Raw genomic sequence first — 22,453 nt, 5'->3', positions numbered from 1 at the left:
CCATTTCCAAATAATTATTGTTTCGCCAGGCCTTACATTTTTTCAAGGTCTGATTACAATAAAATTAAAGTAATTATTACGTTATGGTGTTTGTGGTGAAGTATACGAGTCTAATAAAACGCTTTTAATGGTGTATGTGTAAGTAGGTATTTGTTTCTCACTAAAATATAAAAGATACATATAGTATACTTAATTCCAATGCATCGATATATTAATATCAAAATCTTGCGCATTTATTTTTTTTTTATATTCCGAATATATCATATTTTTTGTCTTATATTATGATCTATGTGAAAAATCGGGAGCACTTACTAGTAAAAAATAAAAGACACTTTGTTTTTAAACTTTAATTTCGCTATTACGCGATGCGGACTTGACAAAAAACAGAACATGTGTACGGAAATTATTATATACAACGCCATCTACATTTTTCATTCATATATTATGTTACAGCTATAATAATGTTTTAAATGTACGCTAGATGGCGTGAAATTAAAAACAACTATAACAAGACGTTCATCAACTTATCAGATCGACACTAGATGCCGCCATACAAAAATTAACACAGTTGATAAAATTCAAAAGGATATAGAGGTGACTGATTGGCTATCATAATATTAGCTAAAAGCCGTTAAATTGAACATTAAAAATTCCAAATCTCCAGTACTTTACACTACTTCGGACAGGTAGCGTTGTATACAAACATTTTATTTATCTCTCATGCTGGTTCAATCTACGGAGGCTGGTTACATCCATTCCATATATGGCAAATGCAGCCGGCTCCTCGAAGCGAACCTGGTAATATTCAATTGAATTTTACAGTGTAGTACCAAAATATATGCATATGGAAAATTGGATATCTAAGTTAATAATATATTTCCTAAAAAACTTTTTTCGACTATCGTTCAATAGTATCGTTCAATACTAATAAAAGCAATATTGTAACAGGTTGCTGATGCAATAAATTCGTGTTTAAATTATTTATCCGTTTAACAATTTATGTAAATTAGAATAAATCTTAATTTTAAGTAATGTTAAATTGATATATATTCTTACCTCTTTTTCTTCTTTAGATTCATCCTTGGATTCCCTCGTCTTGTCCGCAATTACCTTGACCTAAAATTAATTGTTTTTAATACAGTTTTCTGAGTCATTTCAAAATAATGATATAATGAATAAATCATTATTGCTAAGGCGCAAAGGTGTCTTAAAACAAATATTATATTTTCATTTTCAAATTCTCATAAAATAAAAGTATTCGGCGAATCGCGCTTATATTTCATCGGGTTTAATTAAAATGTTACTATTGTTAAAAATATATAATCCTAATTACATATTTGTAAATATAACTGGGTCTCTATTTAGGGACTTTAACCGTTAACCCTCTAGGGTAGGGTCTGGTAGGTAGATAGCTGCAAACAGTAGTATTTATGTCAATCTTAATAAGGATGTATGATATATGTGACTATGATGGTCATTTGACATTTGGTCAAATTGATTACTATTAAAATCGCGGCTATTAAGTAAGTATAAGGTTATTGCTTACTAATAACATTTAATACATTTAAAATTAACTCTTTTGCATCGACTATTTAGTGTCATAAACGTTTCAGTGAGTGACATAAACGTTTTAACACTTTATTATATTCAATGTAAATAACACTGTAGAAAATATATTTACTTACTTAAATAATATATTTAATATTTATAACATTGTTTGTGTAATTTTTACAACAGGAATGCTAAATTAACTAACGTTATGTCCCTGTCCTTTCCATATTATTTTTTTAATCATTAAAATTTAAATGCTCCAGAGTCTTAGTCAAATTTAATAATAAAATAAGACCTTACTCAGTAGACAGACCGAGATTGAGTCATGCAAAAACTATTAGGATAAAAAGTAGCCTATGTCCTGATAAAACGTTTGATTCGCTAAATATATACGAGAAGTGCAAATGCTTCAATATCGCGATTTTCTCCACACCCAGCGCCATCTAGTAGTATTACATAACAGCTGGTGACTCACCCATTTTAACATCACCATTCAAAAGCTACATAGAACCTTATTATTATTTTATATATTACAATTAAACTTACATCTTTAGAAGAATCGTTATCCGCTTTCACTCCTGAGACTGGCGGTATGTTGGGTCCTAGTTTCTCGCATAACGTTGCGACCTAAACAGGGACGTTACTTAAACAATAATACTGATTCACTTAACGTAATCATTATCTGCTATAGAGCAGTCGTTAGGAGTTCACACGATCAGGCTGATCTGTGGCCGACTACCTAAGCAGCCAGGGAGTGTTTATTTATTTATTTATATATACATTCTAAAACAATGTCTATGCCTAAAAATACAAGGAAATATGACATCACAAATTTAACACACTTACACATACACATCAATTACATTAGAACTTAAGCTATATCAAAAGAAAAACTAAAGAAACATCCCCTTTCGTAAATAGGTACTTTATTTACTTATATTAGGCCTGGAATCTCCCACCAGGAGACAAAGTAATTTCTAGTATAAAAAAGTGCGTGCGTACAAAGTACACATGTCAGAAGTGAAACTTCTCTGTAAATTAATTATTGCTAAGGTAAAAGCCGCAATAGATGATCATGTACTAGTAGATAATCACTCCATGTCCATATCTATATTCACACTGTATACGCTCTAAAGATAATATAAATAAATAAAAAATCTGCGTTTACTACACAAGACATGCGACAAAATTTCCATCTAAAGTTCTAATAACTAACAACTAAATGGCTAAGGCTATAAGAATATAAAGACGTATATTTTTTCTGGATCTCCCTTTCTCACTCTCTCAATCACTCTCTCCTTTTTCTTCGTCAAAAACGCTGCATATCTTCGTGACGTTTCGTAAAAATTTTACCAGTTTAAAGAAGTTTCACTTCAAAAAATCGTTAGTCGTTATAAGTGTAATCGACATCGACAAAAGTTTCTGGGTTTTCTATAGTCGATGAAAGATAAACTAAGAGAGAAAGCTATATATCTACGTCACATTAGCTACAATAAATAAGTATTACATTGGGGTATTGTGAAAAGCAGGCCCTTGCTCTGCCTGTGCATGGTGGGGCTACAGCGCGCCCGTATCTGTCTCTATCCGCCGGATCAAACATGTAGTAACCTAAAAACAACAGTTTTATGCATATATGGTAGTGTTTATCTGTAGAAATATCCCCGGAATTGAAGTTCTTTTGCAGGATTTTTGGGGCATGAAACCTTCACTCACTACCCACCAAAGGGATTTGATTGATCCGATTAACGGATTTCCTCAAATATGTGTAAACCAAAGAAAATTATTATATCTACTCCAAATGAGATATTTCCCTAATGAGACATAGGTGCGACATTTTTAACGCAAATATTTGCATCTAACAAACAATCATATACAAAATATTGCAATTATAATGACTTCAATCCTTGCAAACCCATTGAAGAGTTAACTCCAAATATGATATTATTTTGATATATATATAAGAATGTACTATACAGCCGAATAGACAAAAACTAGACAAAATAGAATTTTTTTTTAGAAATCAGTTAAAATAAGTTACCTCTTGGTGTCCTGAAAAGTGCAACAGCAAAGTCACCGCGTCCTGCTAAAAACACACCCGATCTCTCCTCACGGAAGAATTCTGATACCTATTAACATACACATACAACGGCTTTTAATAAAACCGCTAAAATTGTATTAAATTAAAAGATGTACTCCACAAAGTAATCGTAGGTATCTCATACATAAAAACGCTATCAAGTACGATTGTCATTTTGAAAAAATGTAGGAGTTTGACACTTGACTCGTTTACCGCAAACTTTATTTATAATAAGGACAGTTTAATTTAAATAAATATTACTTCAATACAATAACTAAAATTATTCAATTCAAAATAGAAGTATTAAATTTTATTACTTCTGTATAAATTAAATAATTATCATGAATTTACTGATTCCTGAGTCCTCTGAAAGACCCCATACAATATTCAATATTTAAGCCTTTAACAACCACGCAGCCGGCAAAATAAAAAAGGTTCTGAGCCGATGATGCCCTTATGTCAAAAATTACATGCAACGAAGAAAACAACACACAAAAATGTATTTTGCATTTACCGCTAACCGCGACCGAGATTACGTGATAATTAACGAGGATATTTAAAAGGCCGGCATCGCACTCGCGAGCCCTCTGGCATTGAGGTGTTGTGGTGTGTGAGGTTAAGTAATACCTATGTACACTACATAGGTATCACTTAACACCAGGTGAGCCTCCCGTTACACAAGAAAATGTTAACCAATTATTGGGAGCAACCTACCTGTTCCACCAGGTCATCATCCACTTTTCCCTTTTGTCTGGCCCTGTACACCACCACGCGGCATACGCAGTTACCAGGTGTATAGAATTTGCGTAGAATCTGAATTAATAAATAAATAAAATATAAATTAAAAAAAAAACCTTTTAAGAAGTAGATATATAAAAGTATAATATTTAAAGCATGTTACAATACCTATAACAAGGAAGAAAACTAGTACATACAGTAAAGGGTTTAAGTATCTTATGCATTTATTTGTATCAAGAAAATAGTGATACAATCCTGGAACCAATAAATTCAATACAGCAGCTCATGCCAGAGATAGGAATATGATGAATTTCTATCGCTAAAGTCCGTACATCAGCAGTGTTAGTTTGTGATATCTCACATCGTAGGAATCACAAATTATTATTATTTCGTATTTAACACTTGCAGAGGCAAACATCAAAGACCGCTTGAAAACATATACAGGTCTATCGAACGACGAAATTATGGTAAATATGTATAATATATACCTGCTGTATCATCAATATCTTGCTATGAGGTCGGAAGTGCAAATAGCTGTCCTGGTAGAGCTGGTCACCACTCTCCAAGATCTGGTCCAGGGTCGACGAGCACCAACGACACACATCTTCCACTCGGGACATCGCTATTGCCATTACTGAACATGCCAACGCCTGGAAAAATAAAAATCGCTGATATAAATGTATGTTCATATGTAAACGCACCAGTTACATGCCGATAATATGTAAATTAACATTGATACTTTGGATATGTAACAAAACATTGTTTTAAAGGCGTATTTTAATTATGCTCCCAATAATCACACGTTGAAAAAAGGACAATTCAACAATCATGATAATATATTAGAAAAAGGATATACAGTATACACTACACAGTACAGTATACACTATACAGCATAGACTACACAGAAATTAACAAATTTGCTTAAATCTCTCACCTGATTCCCTCTAGATGCGAAGGGGAATTTCCTACAGCTCATTGAGTGCTGAGCTGATAAGAACTGAGTACCATCATGAAGAACCAGCCAGCCGCTGGTGTTACGTTGACCTTTGGCATAAACGGCATCGTTATAGAAATATATAAGATCTTTAGATCATAATTTTTGACAACCATTATAAATATGCTCTTATTATTGTAGTATGCACACACCCATTCTAATAGTTATTCATTCATGCGTACATAAGATCATATAGGAAATTTGTTTGATAAGATGTAAACGCTAGTTTTTCTTGAAAAAGAAATCGTTTTCAACATGTACCATGTACCTTACCACGGTATTATTGTAATCTAGCCACTCACTCAATTTTGTCACAACCATATTTTTTATGGAAAAGGTTTTATTATTATTAATATGATATTTTTAAATTTATTGTGCGGTGCTTTCCAAAAAATATATTTATGCCCATCAAGAAAATAGTTTTGTATGTCAACCTAATTTTTATACGAATTGCACTTCGCCATATTAGAAGGTGTATCTGTAATACTCTTTGTTAGTTATTAATAATTACAAGTGATATTGCGTATTTTTGGCGGTAGTCCTTTCAATAATAGCACAACCTTAAAGTTAACAGATTTTTTGACTTTCGTCAAAACTGATAAATTTTATTAATTTATTTCTATATATTAGCATGGCAAATTAGCGTCATACCTTTGAGCTTTCCTTCTTGCTTGTCTCTCTTCTCTGAGGCTCTTTGTGCATCAATGCAAGTAGCACTTCCAGGCGGGTGTTTCCTATCGGACTCAGAGGCACGCCGCTTGCTTCCATGAACATCCACCTGATGATGGCAATAGTGTTATTTTACAGCTAGCGAGACAATAGATAAGGGAATTAAAATAATATAACAAAGGCATTCCAATTGAAAGTACTGAAAAACAAAATTCAAGATAAACATAAATCCAGTCTAGAAGACAAAGACTTGACCATATAAGTCAGGATCAAAGGTTTAGCGAAGTAAAAATTTTTTTTTTTTTAATCAACAGCAACATTCGCTTCCTTCTGTAAACAAATACCCGTCTCTTACCTTACTCGTAGCAGGCACCAGCTTAACACCGGGTGGGGCTCTCACCAATGGTGGTTCCACACCGCCCAACTTCTTGATTGGCTGAACAACCGCTGCCATCGCGTACAGTTGGAAATCGTGTTTCGGTCTTTCTACTACTGGGATATTTTGGAGGTAGCTAGAATAGTAAAGTCATATGTTATATGACATAATATGTCAAAATGTGTACAACATATTTATTAGTAACAATACTATACAACAAGAAAACTTGGTTATATGAAAAAGTAATTATAATAAAAAGCTTTACAATTTCTTGTTTATACATACTTAATATTATGTTCTTATAAATTTTGTAAAAATAAGTTTTCTATTGTATAAGTATAAAGTTACTGTAAGAATATTAAATAAGGAATAAAAGTACTTCGTACTTATATAGTCTAGAGACAGCTACAATTCAGCTATCATGGTATATTTTCAAAAAACATATCTACACGTTCTATGTAGTTTTCATAATAACATACTGAATTTTTACATAGTGTTGCGACCTAGAGTCTTAGGGCCTGTTTCACAATGTATGGAAAAAGTAGTAAATTATTCGGAAGATAATTTACTACTTTAAGTTCGAATAAGAAACTTCGAATTTCATGACAAATAGCGCTATTTGCCAGTCGTGAAACGCAACAATAGTGTTTATCCTATCAATAAGTAATAAATAGCTTATTTGGAACTTATACGGACATTTTGAAACATATCCTTAAGCTAACATTATGACCTAAAGATAGACATTAACTTCCTCTAAGGCGTACACAGACAACTGTCACTAGATAATGTATACTCACGCAAAAGCCATTAATTTGGCAGAGGTAAATGTTAGAACACACGCCGCCCCATCATCCTGAAACCAACAACTAAATATAACTCTGACTTTTACCTTTTTCACTTAGTCAGTCCGAACTAAGAAATTTAAGAACTAGATTTTTACATTTATATGTACTATACCTGGGCATCTACCCTAAGCCCCGTAGGCCCACAAGCGTGAGGCTCCATCATGTAATACGATGGGGCTCCAACCACTCTCCATACTGCCACTGCATGAGGCACCGACCATAGGATGCCGTGCGTGTGGGATTCAAAGAATCTTTCGAGTGCACACCTAAATAAAAATGATATGATAACTGCCAAAAATAATAACTATATCCAGTGGTGCTACAACTGTCAATGAGTTAAAGATTGCATTTCAACCATGATCCGATGCTAAGTGATATGTGCCCATGGACACCCACGTTGCCAATGCGTTCCCTGGCCTTTAAGAATTGGTACGCAGTAGGTGATCAGCCTTCTATGCCTGATATAACAGTTGCCTTTGTTATAATGATTTTTGGGTTTGAGATATGCCGGTTACGTTTGCCTTCACCAAAGTAGCAAGTGAAAGATTGAAAGCAACTTGGCATATCGATGATTCGATCGCGCTTCAGGGATAAGGCTCTCACACTTTATCCACTTGGCAACACTAGTGCATTAAGCGTTTTGTTAAAAATAATTTTTTTTAACGAAAAAATCATTTACCAATATCACTGAACTGAAGCCTCACAGTATGACAAAGTAATGCAAACTCTTACAGAATGTTCCCCCTAGGACCAACTTTAAAATCGTATCGAATACAAAACTCCTAAAGATTTTATTCTACACTCAGTTTGAGATGTAATTATAAATATTCATCAGAATACATTCAAGTAGAATATAATTTCGTTCTTGGACTATTATAGCTTTGGGGCCATTTATTAAGTAAGCACTATAAGGGATCTTTGGTTTTGTTATATGGTGATTACGTCAACAGTAATAATTTACTTATTTACACATATAACCCACACATTGGCTAAGCTTCTAAACGAAATGCTCTTTCGGGGACTCCTACAAAAAATTAATTTGTCTATGTAATTTTGAGAGATTTGCTTAACAGCCCCTTTTTGATATAAGTTGAGCCACGCTTGCAGTTTGTATTTGGTTTAGTTAGTTGGTTAGGTTCTAGGCTTAATATAAATTGTATATAATCATGTGTTTTTAATATAACCTGACAGTCATCTCAGTCGGTTCTTTCTGCTCCAACTTGCCAGTAAAGACTTGTTGCAAGTCGTAACGCACGTAGTTAACACCCAAAACGAATCTCTTCAGTACCTGTTACAAGAAATTCAAGAAATGTAGGAGTCTTTTTTGTTGATGGATAATGAAGTCAATAATAACACATTTTGTGTTTACAAAATGTGTTTTTATTGACTTACTCATCAGCTGGCAAAGAGTTATGGAAAACTATGGAAAAATATCATAAAACGGCAAGTGTATTACTTAATTAGCTAGATAATCCCCGCAATTGAAACGCGAGACAACTTACTTGCAAAGGCAGCAACACATCTTCTCCGGGTCGAAACTCATACCCCAGCGACCCCAATGAAGCAGTGAAGAGCTGACACGCCACCGCCATGATTTCGTCAACGGTACGTCGTGTCCAGAGGTGCGGACGTCGGATGTGGGACATACAAGCACCGACAATAGCACCACACGCAGATTGTAGCAGAGCATCGCGAGTGAACCTATATTTTTAAGTTCTCCACCAATAAACGTAAAGTTAAAGGCTGCAAAAGTACTTGTAGAAATGTTTGAAGTACTTTTAAACATTTTATTTTAAGCATTTATCCTAATTTGTAATATACGGTTCAAGAATTTTATTATTAAGAATATTTACAACATTCACTTACATGAGAAAACATACTAATAAATAATATAGTTAAGTAATAAATAAAAAATAATAATAATATGAAACAACAAAAAATAATAATAAAGAAATTTAACAAATAACACAAATCTATAATTGTCAGTCATAAAGCACGCAAAACATTTCTCATCTCGTCTGTAATTGACAACGGTTATGATATAGCAATTCAACAACGAAATTATCTGTTTCAGGGATAATTATTTAATCGACGTATTATTGGCTTCAAAAAGACAATATAGATATAAATATTAATATAGTTATATAAATATTTTTCTCTAAATTTTTTAAGGTCCGTTCAAATTTATCCTAACCTTTAAAGTAAAATATTCCTTACATTTCTTTATATTTACAGCTTAGTACCGTACACTAATTTATTTACACATTTACCTGACCAAATCAGGAGGGCGAGATCCTCGTAATATTGTTCTTCCGCGCGCTGTTTCCACATAGGCTGTTAATACCTATCAAATTATCATGGTTAACTACTAACGCCTAAACCCAATAGCCGATCTGATAGGCATCAAATCAAAATATTGATAAAAGTCTGACGATAACCAAACGACGGATTGTAATAGCCAACTGTCGAAACAAGTTATCCGTGGTAGGTCGGATCGGTGTCTGTGGCTAGACCTTTATCCGAAAATGACAGTTCAACTGTGCCAATGTCGTTCCTTCCAATGCCAATCTTTAGATTTTAACTTAGTCCAGTTTTTAAAATAATTAAAAAGCTATTTGGTATGTTTTAAACATAGACATGTATATTAATATTTTTTATTTGGTTTATATAGATTTATTTTGGTATATTTTGATATTATTTAGAGCTTGCACGCGTCGCCAAAAATGGATTGTCTTCGTAGGGTTTGGTTATTGTGATGCAGATAGGGTTCAATCGACTATCACGGCGTGATTGAATAAATCCACAATCTGAGATTGAAAACGATCTGAGATTGTGGATTAATTATTGGGTTTGGGCGTAAGAGTACATCAAAAATACATATGTGTTTTACTTAGGGGAGTCATAGTTTCGATTGTAATATCACCACCTTAACTTCATTTTACCTATATATATCTTATAAATTGTTAAGGTAAGTAGACTCGCAATAAATAATTAAATTTCAATGAGTACTAAGAATATGGTTACCTTCCACTCATATCCTTCATCTGGCACGGCCCCTTGAGCAGTGACCGCTGCGGGGGTTTTTGAAAGCTCCCAGAATACTTTCACAGGTGATATACTAAACCTAAATTCACAAAAAATAAGTACCTAACTTATAGAAACTTTAAAATCTTTTAAAAGATTTTTTTAAGTATATAGAACGAGTGTAATATAAAGTTAATATTTACGTCAACTAACGTATAATGTTTTGTATTTATTTTTAAATTACACGCATGTTCATATTAACATATCCCTTGATGGTAGTAAGTAGTAATGACAAAATCTCATGCAGCGAGAGTACAATTTATTATGAGCCAAAATCAAACTTATTTTTTTTAATATTTTGATCCTTCATCCCCGAAAGCTTCAGCTTCGAGGCCGTGTTAAGTCATATTTATTTATTAATAACAGAAAAATAATGTTTTAGGATGATGAACATTCTGTTCTGTCTGTATCCAACTTTTTATTTAGTTGAATTGTTTACATTACAAGGTAATGTAAACAATTCAACTAAATAAAAAGTTTGGTTCGCTTTTGCTTAACACGTTGAATGCTTAAAAAATGGATACAAAGTAATAGCCGTAAAGGCGGAAACCAAAACATTTAATGGCGAATTTTGATTAAGTAAATATGAAGAAAAATAATACGTATGAATGTAATTATTTTTATTAAAAAAAAATGATTTTTCGTACCGAGTAGTCGGCATACGGCACATTGGGTGCCGAATACTCGGATCGATCGAAAATGAACGGGACGCCCGCACGGAACCGAGTGGAGGGGACCGCTACTATGACCCCGCTCCACTCGGGAGTCGAGAAAATGGCACTTAATGTGTTAATAAAATAAGAAGCTTGCGTGTTGACGGTGAGTTTGGTCCTTACAAGCTTAAGCTTGTTTTATAAGGACCACACTTAACTTATATAAAATTAAGTAAACGGAAAAAGTAAAGTATTTATATGCTACTAAATTTCTGAAATTAATCTTACTTATTAGAGCCAGGTCTCGCCAATCTCCCAACATTGTATGTAAATGTTTCAGCCAGTTGGTCGGCCATGGAATATGCAATAAGAGCACAAGCCCCACCCGGGGACACCCGTCCTTGGGGTCCAACAGCGTGGGGCTCCCACATACAAAAAGCCTTATCGTCTGCCCCACGCCAGATGGCGACACAGTAGTCCTTGCAGCAGAGGATACCGTGCTTATACTAAAAAATTGAGAAAGCTGATATTTATTGTCTTAAATACAGTGTATACCGTTTCCTAGTTCAAAACAGAACCACACTGATAAAATTATTATTCAATAATGTTTTCTTGACTATTTCCTTTGGGTGCACAGTAAGTTAAATACTACCCAAGGACGTCGTGTTCAGACAAATAAATATTCATCAATCCGAGATTTTTGGACCCACAAATAATTTGTTTACAACTAAATGTATACTAAAAATGTACTTCCTATTTAATTAAATTTCGTTCCTATTTATTTATTTTGTTGAAGTACACCACATCACTACATAGTATAAAACAAAGTCACTTTCTCTGTCCCTATGTCTCTTTGTATGCTTAAATCTTTGAAACTACGCAACGGATTTTGATGCGGTTTTTTTAATAGATAGAGTGATTCAAGAGGAAGGTTTATATGTATAATAACATCGATTAAATAGTGGAGAGGTACTGTTATTTTTGAGGTTTGTAATGTGATGTCGTAAATAATTACATTTTTTCCGCTTACATTGCAAACGCAGACTGAACCCTACGAGTTTTATCAAAATAATGTACCTACTAAGTATTGTACACATTGGAAAGGTCTACAGAAAAGTCCGTGATGGTATAATATGTCTATCTCTTATGGATGGAACCCACAATAACTTTTTTATCATTTACTTTTCACGACAAATAATGGCTAACTTTCTTACCTACCTTGAATACATTGTTCATTTAATATAGATCTATACAGCCCATTACAGCTTATTTAGAAGCGATCGAACGCGTATATTATCGGAGCTTTCCAGCTAATGATATGATGTGATGTGATATGGTGTGATGTGATATGATATGGTGTGATATGATATGATGATGATGGTGGTGGTGGTGGTGATGGTGATGGTGGTGGTGGTGGTGGTGGTGATGATGATACTACACTCAAACTCAAAATATATTTCTTCATATATGTACACTTATGAACGTCAAAAAAAACAAATTAAATTTACATTTACAACCAGTTCGCAAGTCAAGGGCGTAGAGCGGGTAAGAACTGGCAAGAAACTTTCCGCCACTCTTTTCAATCGCCAAGTTTTTATACAAATTGTTTGAACTGGAGCAAATCAATACCAAGGATTAGGATCATTTAAGTATTCGTCACATTTATAAAAGGTGGTTAGTTGCAGTATCTTCTGGAGCCTGGTCTCACCAATCTCCCAACATTGTATGTAAATGTTTCAGCCAGTTGGTCGGCCATGGAATATGCTATACTACTACATACATACTAAATTTATCAAGCCCTGGATAAGTAGTGTTTATTCTGTTATATTCGCGAATTCGTATAAGAGTTGCCTGAATTCCTAGTTAATTAGGCAATTTGGAAAATTCTGCCGTTTTAAGAAAAATTCTTACAGATTCAAAGAACTTCAATAGAGCCTTCTTCAAACCCATCACGGGCCCCGTATCTCCAGCCTTAATGTCACCAGTCACCGCATCGCTCTCTACTTCCAACTTTACCTAAAATTAGTTTATTTTAATAATAATAAAGCTACTACTGTTAAACAGTACATATCAAATGGATGTTAGTTTTAACTCTTTATATACGTTCTTTAGTTTGTTTTCTGCAGTAATTCCTGAATATTCCATTTGGGTCTGTTCTTAGCTTCCTCCATCTATTTCTCCCCAGAAACCATAACCGATCCCATCGCTTAGCAATACAAAAATTCTATTAGACATTTCATACTCCAGTCTAATGCGTGTATTTAGTATTAGTACTTTTTTTTACAGAACAGCGGGCAAACGCGCAGAAGGCTCACCTGATGTTAAGTGATACCGCCCAAATTACTAATCTAATTATTTAAACAATTATTTAATAATACTTTAGATTTTTAAATTCTAAAAAAACATGGGTATATAAAGAATAAGTATTCGTGATTGATACACTTGAAGGCAGATTACGAAAATATTTAACTTACATTAAAACTAGTGACGTGGAAGTTGGGCACCAGTTCACCCGGCGTCAATTTGGGTGGATGAGAGGCCCTTGATAAAGACATGCTGTACAAACGGTCTCCATACTTCAGCATACTGTCTAGAACTGCCGCCTTCCAATAGATGTACGGTTCAATGTGATCTACTACTATGCCCATTGCTGCATTTGCTACGTCCTGTTGTTCAATACAAATGCTTATTATCGTATCTTGAAACTTTTCTAGCTTAATTTATTATTTTATACCATTGCAGCTTAACACAAATTCAATAAAAGAGTTCATTCATAAGAAATAATGTCAAACAAAAATATAATAAAACCAGAAATTATGTCAATAAATTAATAAATAGAACTAAAAATAAAACACTAAGAACCAATATAGAAACTAATAGGAACAATATAAAAAATCTATGGGATATTTTAAACCAATTAACAGGAAAAACTAAAGCTTCTATTGACGTAGCTATACAGAACTCATTTGAAAATCAAAATATTACATAAGCAACTATTATAACATGTAAAGATATTGCAAATAATTTTGCAACTACCTTCCACAATAGTATTAGTAATATTGCAACCAACTGTGTATACCCACTGTTAGAGGAAAGCTCATACCGGCGAGCAGAAAATACTAGTATGAGATTTCAGTCAGCAGACCCTAAATCAGTTGCAAACATAATTAAATCATTAAACGACAAAAAATCTCCAGGCGCAGATAGAATACGAGCTATAGACATTAAAATGTTATGCAATAAAATAAACGTAGCCATAGCTAATCTTATTAACACGAGCATTTACACTGGACAATATCCTAATCTATTAAAAACAGGCATAGTACGACCAATATACAAAAATGGTAGCAAAAAAATCTACAATAATTATCGTCCAATAACTATATTACCAACAATTAACAAAATAATAGAAAAATACATATGTGGACAAATTCAAAGTTATTATGAAAAAACACAATATTCTAACAAACAATACGGATTTCAACCAAATAAAATCACCACACAATTACTATCCGCATTCACAGATCATATTTATAAGCACTTAAATAAAAAAGATCATGTCCTTGTAGTGTTTATTGACTATAGTAAGGCATTCGACACATTAAGGCACGGCGTAATCCTACAAAACCTAAACGACTGCGGAGTACGAGGAAACTTACTCAAGTGGTGTGAAAACTATCTGCAAGATAGAACTTATCGTGTTAAAGTGTGCAACGAAGAAAGTTTCCCAATATCCATAACAGAAGGCACGGCTCAGGGCTCAGTTATTGGACCTTTACATTACCTTACCTACGTTAACACATTACCTAACATAATAAAGTATTGCCAGATATTCCAATTTGCAGATGATACATGCCTAGTAGCCACTGGGGCTAACATCCAAGAAGCAGAAACAAAGCTACAAACTGATTTCGATTCATTGGCTAAATGATCCCACGATGTGGGACTTGTACTAAATTCTAACAAAACAAAGTTTATGCATATACGATCCAGTCACAATCTAAGCTCACATACACCCCACCTAATGTTACACAACCACACTTGTGCACATTCCTATAACTCGTACCCCATCAACTGCAACTGCAACGCCTTAGAATTAGTCCGTAACCACAAATACCTGGGGCTTACAATAGATGGCCGAATGTCCTGGAAAATGCACATCAATTCTGTCTGTGAAAGGCTAAGAGCGATACTTGCCAAATTCACTATAATAAAAAATAAAATACCTCTGAAAACTCTGTTAATGCTATACAAAGCTCTAGCCGAATCCACTATAACATATGGACTCTCAAGCTACGGGAGAACATGCAAAACTTATCTAAATCAAATATTTGCATTACAATTACGTATTTTAAAAACTATTGCTCCCATAAAAATAAAATCACAATATAAAGAGGACTACAGAAAGCTATTTGCATTTTTCAAAATTATACCTATACTAGAGAAAGTGCAGCTAGTATTATTAAACGTAAACTACTTTACAGAAAATTATCTTAAAACAATTAAAACTCACTACCACTATTCAATACGTAGAAAATTAAAAAATGCATTTCTATTACCCAAATACAATAATTTATATGGGAAAAAAACATTAGACTATATTATTCCAAATTTAATAAACTCGTTACCAGCTACACTATTTACTAATATAACTAGAAACAATATTAAATTTAAATTAAAAAATTATTACATAAAGCAAACAATTATAAATTACGCATAACAAAAATCAGACTTCGTCATTTAATTCATATTTAAATATTAGAACACATCCTGTAGTCGATTGAGAATTCTCGTCAAGAACAGATTTCTTGCATCGGCTATGTATGAAGCGGCGGTGTTTCGATTGTTTTAGTGCGTTGTTTGTGCAATTTTTGAGGGTAAAGGTGTTTTGTTGTACATTATGTCACTTTATTAAGTTAATTATAATTAACTAAATATTTTCGACGTCCTGGTGGACAGAAAAACTGTGTCCAGTTTATGTTTCCACCATACCAACTTCTACAATTTAAAAAAAAAAATGTAAAATGCTACTCTTCTGAATCGGTTATGACTGAATTTGTCAGACCTTACCGCAAAACGCAATACAACGCAATATAAAAAAATATGCTATACGAATGGTAATTTATGCAATATACATAATACAATTTATGTGATTAATGTCACATTTTGTTTGTTTTTTTTTTCGATTTTAGATTAATTTCTATAGTTTTTTTTATATGATTTGGTTAGTCACTTTTTCACTTTACATATCGAATGTCTATTTTTTAGCTTTTCCCTTACTAGAGTTGCCTGGAAGGAATCGCTTGTTAGCCATAAGGCGGCACCTGGCATCCCTAATTTTAATGTATGTTGTTGTTTTTTTTGGATAAATGTAACGACGTGTGAAGATAAAAATATATTCGATGTTATGCTAAACAAAATCTAACTAAAATGATAAACGCTTCACTTTAAATTTCTAGCAAATATTACTAATACAAAAAATACTGACCCAAAATCATAGTTCCGATGCTCTGATAAACATATGACATTAAGAGAAAAGTAATAAATAGCATTATCTATTTATCACCTCACCTGATTATCTCTATTCGGCTGATCCAAAAAGTAATTTTCATTCTGAGCAACCCGACCTCGTATGGATCCAACAGCGCGGCCCAAACGCGTGAAATACTTTCCAAGGGCAGCGTCATCCAACGCTTCTATAAGCTCTTCACCCTCTAAAAAAATTAACTGTCTTTTAAAACTGTTCCTCTAAAGAAAGATTAACTTGACTCATGGTTGCTAATAATTAACTAAACTAGCTGCTGTGGTATCTAGTAGAATGACCAGCACTCTGGAACAGGGCCAATTACAATCACAGAACACACACATACAATTTAACGTTACTTGTTCTTAAAAAAATTGTTATCTCTCATTCTTTTTACTATTCTTACTGTTGGCTATTATAGTTCTTTTATGTCTGTGTGTGTTTTGTTACTAATAAGTGTGATGTCTACGTCTAATTATGATGGCTTCGTTTTATAATGTATTAATCGCCCAAGAAGTGAAATGCACTATAATGATTTCGTTTGTGCTTTAATATAAGAAAAAAATCAGTAAATGTTCTTGAAAAATGTGATGTACTCTATAAATTTTAATTACAAATAATTAAAACTTATAAATTTATATATTGTCAAAACACAGAATCGGGACTGGCTTTCCCACTTGTTTTCTAACTCACCTTCCTCGTCAGCAGCCTCATCTTCTCCCTTCTTCGCAGCTGGTGCTTTCTTCTCTTTCAATACGGATGTTAGTTCATTTGTCACTTTCACTGGGTAAAGCTTGTAGGGCGCTAGACACTGCTTCCTGTCAAGGCCGCCTTGGATTGCTAAACCAACAAATAAGTTTTACTGGAATTCATCTTAATTGTCCTAATACGACAGAACTTTTAAGACTGCTACTATCAAATAAATTCACATTTGGAATGAGCTCCATGTACTTTTCCACGTTACCTTTATCTATTTAACAAAACTCCTCACAGATATGATTCATACAATGATAAGACGTACTAAAAAAATACAGAACTTACTCAATTTATCAATAAACTCCCCCGGGCTGGCAAACACCATAAGAGCAGGACAGGATTCAGGAGGAACAAATTCTGGCTCGGGCTCTGGTTTTTCTTCGCCCTCTATAGGATACACATAAAATAAGATACAATAAACTGATCTCCAGTGATCCGTAGTAAAGATAACTGGTTTTCAGCTGTAAAAGCAGCGTCGTATATTCGTGATCTCGCCAAAACAGCTCGAGCTGAGCTGTCAAAGTCATTCACGTGAACAGCTAGGTTCAATAAAAAATAATGGCGGGCTCAATTCTTGGTTGCTCGCACCAGACAAAGATAATACTGCTACCTATTATTTTATCTCAAATAGTGAAGGTAATTTCGTGAAATCTCAATGCATTATCGCTAAATAGTATAAATCAAAGTCGCTTTCTCTGTCCCAATGTCCTTATATGCTTAAATCTTTGAAACTCAACGGATTTTGATGCGGTTTTTTTAATAGATAGAGTGATTCAAGAGTAAGGTTTATATGTATAATAACATCCATTAAATAGTGGAGAAGTACTGTTATTTTTGAGGTTTCTAATGTGATTTCGTAAATAATAACATTTTTTCCGCTTACATTGCAAACGCAGGCTGAACCCTACGAGTTTTAATTTAATTAAAAATTAAATTCATTTAATATTTCTTTTTTTGATTTTCATAAGTGTACATTGTTACCTACATGAATAAATAAATTTTGAATTTTGAAATTTTGAATTTTTATCAAAATAATGTACTAAGTACTACGCAACGTAGTTTCAAAGATTTAAGCATACAAAGGGACATAGGGACAGAGAAAGCGACTTTGTTTTATAATATGTAGTGATAGTGATACAGCCCATTACAGCTTATTTAGCAGCGATCGAACGCGTATATTATCGGAGCTTTCCAGCGACGGAAATAACAATACAAAATAAAAACCTGCTTTTCATCAGCATTGCACCCGGGCGAAGCTGGGGCGGGTCACTAGTTATGTATATTATATAGTATTTAGGGTTAAAAACAATTCGCACTTGACTGCTTTCAAGTCATAAATGCGTTATAGACGAAGTACCTACATTTTTAAAGTGAGACGAGAAAGATATATGCAACAAAATAATTAAAGAAATAGCAAATCGACGATTGTATAATATGATTTATACTTAAAATCGATTACATACCTCCTCCTGCTTCCTCTTCCTCCTCTTCAGCAGCATCACCACCTTCTCCTGCCATTTCATCTTTGATGCGTTGGAGTCTCAGTTCATCGCCTATTTACCGTTATTTTTATTAAAATCGCATTTGATGATTTCACTCACCAGCCATTCATTTTAATGTCACTTATCTATTCCACGATTTCTACCTTTTGTAATCCTTTGTCTCGTCAGTATGCCTTTAGTAAGAGTAGGGGCTGGGTCAAATGCCACCACTTTTCCACCAGCTCTCATCCATACTCCCAGTTGATGGTAATCACCCACCAGAAGAGACACAGACGTCGGTTTCGTCTCATCATACCACATCTTGAAGAGTGCGTCTTTGATTTCTGAATTTTAAACAGGAACCACATTACCTATTGCATTATTGAAACGTTTGTGCTATCATATGAAACACATAATATTAGCCGACATTAAACAAAATAAAGAATGTTTTCATAAGAAAAAACTATTTAGTTTATGCAGTTGTGGAAATTTCACAAGACAATTTTGTTATTGTTAAAATATCACTTTGAATTTTCTACTTACGTTTCATTGGTGGTTCTTTTTCTTCTTCTTCTTCACCCTCTCCAATTTCATCCGGTTCTGGCTCTTCTTCACCCTCGCCCTCCTGTCAATAAAAGAAGCATTTTATCTCATATTTGGTAAAATAACCAAGATTATACCTTAGGCCCCACAAAGTTGCAGACAATTAGTTTCTTTACAAAATTTCCTATTAAGTCATCTGTAAAATTTTGGATAAACTCACTCCAGCTGGTTCATCAGGTAGTCTTAAAGGCAATCTTATGGGTTCACCCAACTCTATTGAGAACGTGTTAGCGCCCATTTCGAACTTCTCAGTCAAATCTTCCGGCGCCAGTTCCTTCTTACCAGTCTTCTTGTAAAAGTTGAGGTAGTACTCAGTGCCAGCGTCTAATTATACCAAAAAGCCTTTTATTTACTTATTAAACTTTTTTAAATAGATCAAATTATACCAAGGCAAAGAATTCAAGTGCAAAATACGTGATACAAACATTGTTCGTGATAGAATAAATTTTTTTTATAAAATTTAATGAGGGTCATGAGGGTGATCCTAAAAATATTTTAACTCGGCTGATCCGCGCATTGTTAATGAGTAGTTGTTGAGCTTTATTTGGGTAAAGATAGATGCAATTTTATATATAGTGTTTTTGTGCATTTCTTGCCAATAGTTACGTCCTCCATTAAGAGGTATGTACTCAGACTTAGTATAAGATTATCCATCGACGGCCACCGAACCGTTCTTTGTGATACAAACATATCTAAACCATTTATTAAATGATTTTTTTGTACCGCTAACAAATAACTTTTTAAAACTTTCATAAATAACCATGAACCTTTAGAAAATATAAAGTAAAATTAACATACCCAAGAAATTATACATATGATCTTGATGCATATGAGGAGGCGGAACTGACTCAGTAGCCGCAGCAAAAGCCGCTGCTGCTGGCAGGGCTAGGGTTCGACCTGCCATGTCTTCCTCCTGTTTAAATATATATATTGTTAAAAAAACATGTTCTTTTTCCCTATTTTTCTTTTCCATCTGTCGCCAGGAATCAAATTGATTTGGGTTTAAGTACCTCCTCTATTTTGCCACGACCTATATTTTATAATCATGAAAATAATTTTCTTAAATAAAAAAAATATTAATTCTTAGAAGTCAAACTGACAGCCAAACATGTCTACGTCAAATTCTAATCTTTAAAACAAAATGTATGTTCTTAATAACACATACCCCAATTCCAGCCTTGTCAGCGAGTTTTCCTATAGCAGTATTCTCCCCTCGAGGACCCATAAGAATAGCCGCGGTTCCTTTTGCTATCCATTGAAATTGCTTGTTCTAAAACGGTTTTAATATATTAAGTTTGGAAGGGTTCTCATTATGCCTATCTATCCCTAAAATGTTCAAACTTTCTTGTCTAATATTGTGATATTCAATTTTAATAATCATATAAATTAATTTAACATACTTAGCATGGCACTAATAAGTTTACAAAAAAATTCACCCAAAGCGGGACAACCTAAGCTTCATCACTATTAAGAAAACCACTAACAAAAATTAGCAAAATTAAAAAGGGCCTTTCAAATATTTTATTTGTATAAAATCTGCACACAGAGCCTACAGTCTGAGACTCTCATCCCTGAGGTCATATATTCGATTCCAAGCTGTGCATCAACCTTCTTTATATGTGCATTAACAAGAATTTAACATTCTCTCGAACAGTGAAGATAAATACCGTAAAAGCAGCTTGTCTAAGACTTAGTCCAAGGCTTGTCGGCACAGGAGTCTAATCACCTACTTGCCTATTAGATTGACAATCGATCATGTAACAGATACATCTAATCTTAGGCCAGACCTAAAAAGGCGCTACTGATTTTATAAAATCTACGTAGAACCAAACATTTGGAGTACGTTAAGAAAATCTACAATACTCAATCAAGCGTAACACCTCAAGTTTCGTCTCCGGAGCGCCCAACTCAGCATTCAATTTGCTAGCAGTGACGGCCACAGGGGAAATATTGAAGCTATCGTCATTCCCTGGAGCTAAATTCCCAAGTATGACGTTTGCCAAATCGTCTGTAGTACCCTTGACACGGATGAGACAGGCGGCTGCGCGAGGTTCTTCCGACGGATATCCTTTAATACAAAAGTATCATTAGGTAACTTCTGATTTCGTGGCAAGTTTTCTTCACAAATCTCAAGTTCTAAATGTTTTCTATGTATATAATTTGATAGCTTTACTTACAAATCAGATATTTTGCTTGCTTTTCTTAAATGTCAGTGACAACGCAATAGAAACTTATAGAATACATTATATTATTATGTACATCGATTTAGGATTCCGCAATACGTTTGTTGAGCATCATACCTAGTCGTTGCGATGTAATATTTATACATATTATCTAGTCTATTAAATTATACTTACCATTCTCATCACATCCATGAGGATCAAAGAAGTAGAAACTATCCTCATGTCGCCAAATAGCCGTGGAGCCACCACGGGCAGTCACCACAGCATGAGAATGCTCCTTGAATAGTCGTCTGAGGGAGTCTTTGAGGGATACAACTCCGCTATCCTTTTGCGGACTTAGCTCGCCTAAAGTAATTTTGATATGATATACGAATATTTTTGATTAACTGTGATAAGACTACTCTTTGTTAGAAAACAAATATAGAAAAAGTATAGTACTATACTCTTTTATAGTCGCGACTAAAAAATGTAAATAAAAATAACTAGAAAAAGTATTAATGACAAGTAGTACGTACACATCACATGATACGAATATTATAATACCACATGCAATATTAGATATTATTAAACTTTCTTTATAAATGACACTAAAATATCTATAGACGGCGCAAACTTGAAACATCAATTAGTTAGATTTGTTTGGTTACTTTTTATTTCAACAACTCACCACTGTAGACACTATCCAGAACCTCAGTCTCAATACAATCGTACTCTGATATTTTAAACCTATTCATCACATCCACGGCTGCCAGGGTACCAGTGGGCCCCGTCTCTTCTTCTTCGCCAGCCTCTTCATCAGCTTGAGGTGTTTCTAGACTGATACCCATCTTTTCTAAGTGTTCCATAGTGTTTTGATAAAGGATATCACCGCGGATAACCGTCTGAAATGTTTTTAATTGTGAATTTTAACTCTATATCG

The 22,453-nt window shown here is 33.8% G+C and overlaps 1 protein-coding gene across 1 annotated transcript in view; it reads right to left on the bottom strand.

Annotated features, from left to right (window-relative positions):
* Nucleotides 1-359: 359 nt before the first annotated feature.
* Nucleotides 360-22,453, bottom strand: part of LOC111000721 — a 31,748-nt gene continuing 9,654 nt past the window's right edge. The window contains exons 21-51 of the mRNA XM_045631499.1: nucleotides 22,202-22,415; nucleotides 21,709-21,879; nucleotides 21,232-21,419; nucleotides 20,517-20,621; nucleotides 20,150-20,264; nucleotides 19,512-19,675; nucleotides 19,292-19,373; nucleotides 18,913-19,092; nucleotides 18,731-18,820; nucleotides 17,553-17,654; nucleotides 17,205-17,351; nucleotides 16,559-16,701; nucleotides 13,462-13,653; nucleotides 12,899-13,003; nucleotides 11,276-11,493; nucleotides 10,275-10,374; nucleotides 9,521-9,594; nucleotides 8,753-8,951; nucleotides 8,435-8,538; nucleotides 7,363-7,516; nucleotides 7,203-7,258; nucleotides 6,385-6,541; nucleotides 6,012-6,138; nucleotides 5,301-5,410; nucleotides 4,855-5,016; nucleotides 4,343-4,441; nucleotides 3,590-3,677; nucleotides 3,059-3,159; nucleotides 2,098-2,178; nucleotides 1,057-1,116; nucleotides 360-795 (exon numbers count right to left, since the gene is read on the bottom strand). Of these exons, the coding sequence (XP_045487455.1) occupies nucleotides 712-795; nucleotides 1,057-1,116; nucleotides 2,098-2,178; nucleotides 3,059-3,159; nucleotides 3,590-3,677; nucleotides 4,343-4,441; nucleotides 4,855-5,016; nucleotides 5,301-5,410; nucleotides 6,012-6,138; nucleotides 6,385-6,541; nucleotides 7,203-7,258; nucleotides 7,363-7,516; nucleotides 8,435-8,538; nucleotides 8,753-8,951; nucleotides 9,521-9,594; nucleotides 10,275-10,374; nucleotides 11,276-11,493; nucleotides 12,899-13,003; nucleotides 13,462-13,653; nucleotides 16,559-16,701; nucleotides 17,205-17,351; nucleotides 17,553-17,654; nucleotides 18,731-18,820; nucleotides 18,913-19,092; nucleotides 19,292-19,373; nucleotides 19,512-19,675; nucleotides 20,150-20,264; nucleotides 20,517-20,621; nucleotides 21,232-21,419; nucleotides 21,709-21,879; nucleotides 22,202-22,415 (3,972 nt within the window). The 3' untranslated portion in view covers nucleotides 360-711. The remainder of the gene's footprint in view (nucleotides 796-1,056; nucleotides 1,117-2,097; nucleotides 2,179-3,058; nucleotides 3,160-3,589; nucleotides 3,678-4,342; nucleotides 4,442-4,854; nucleotides 5,017-5,300; nucleotides 5,411-6,011; nucleotides 6,139-6,384; nucleotides 6,542-7,202; nucleotides 7,259-7,362; nucleotides 7,517-8,434; nucleotides 8,539-8,752; nucleotides 8,952-9,520; nucleotides 9,595-10,274; nucleotides 10,375-11,275; nucleotides 11,494-12,898; nucleotides 13,004-13,461; nucleotides 13,654-16,558; nucleotides 16,702-17,204; nucleotides 17,352-17,552; nucleotides 17,655-18,730; nucleotides 18,821-18,912; nucleotides 19,093-19,291; nucleotides 19,374-19,511; nucleotides 19,676-20,149; nucleotides 20,265-20,516; nucleotides 20,622-21,231; nucleotides 21,420-21,708; nucleotides 21,880-22,201; nucleotides 22,416-22,453) is intronic.

Source organism: Pieris rapae, chromosome 15 (genome assembly GCF_905147795.1).
Source record: "Pieris rapae chromosome 15, ilPieRapa1.1, whole genome shotgun sequence".
NCBI lineage: Eukaryota > Metazoa > Arthropoda > Insecta > Lepidoptera > Pieridae > Pieris > Pieris rapae.
This window is presented reverse-complemented; position numbering and strand designations above follow the sequence as displayed.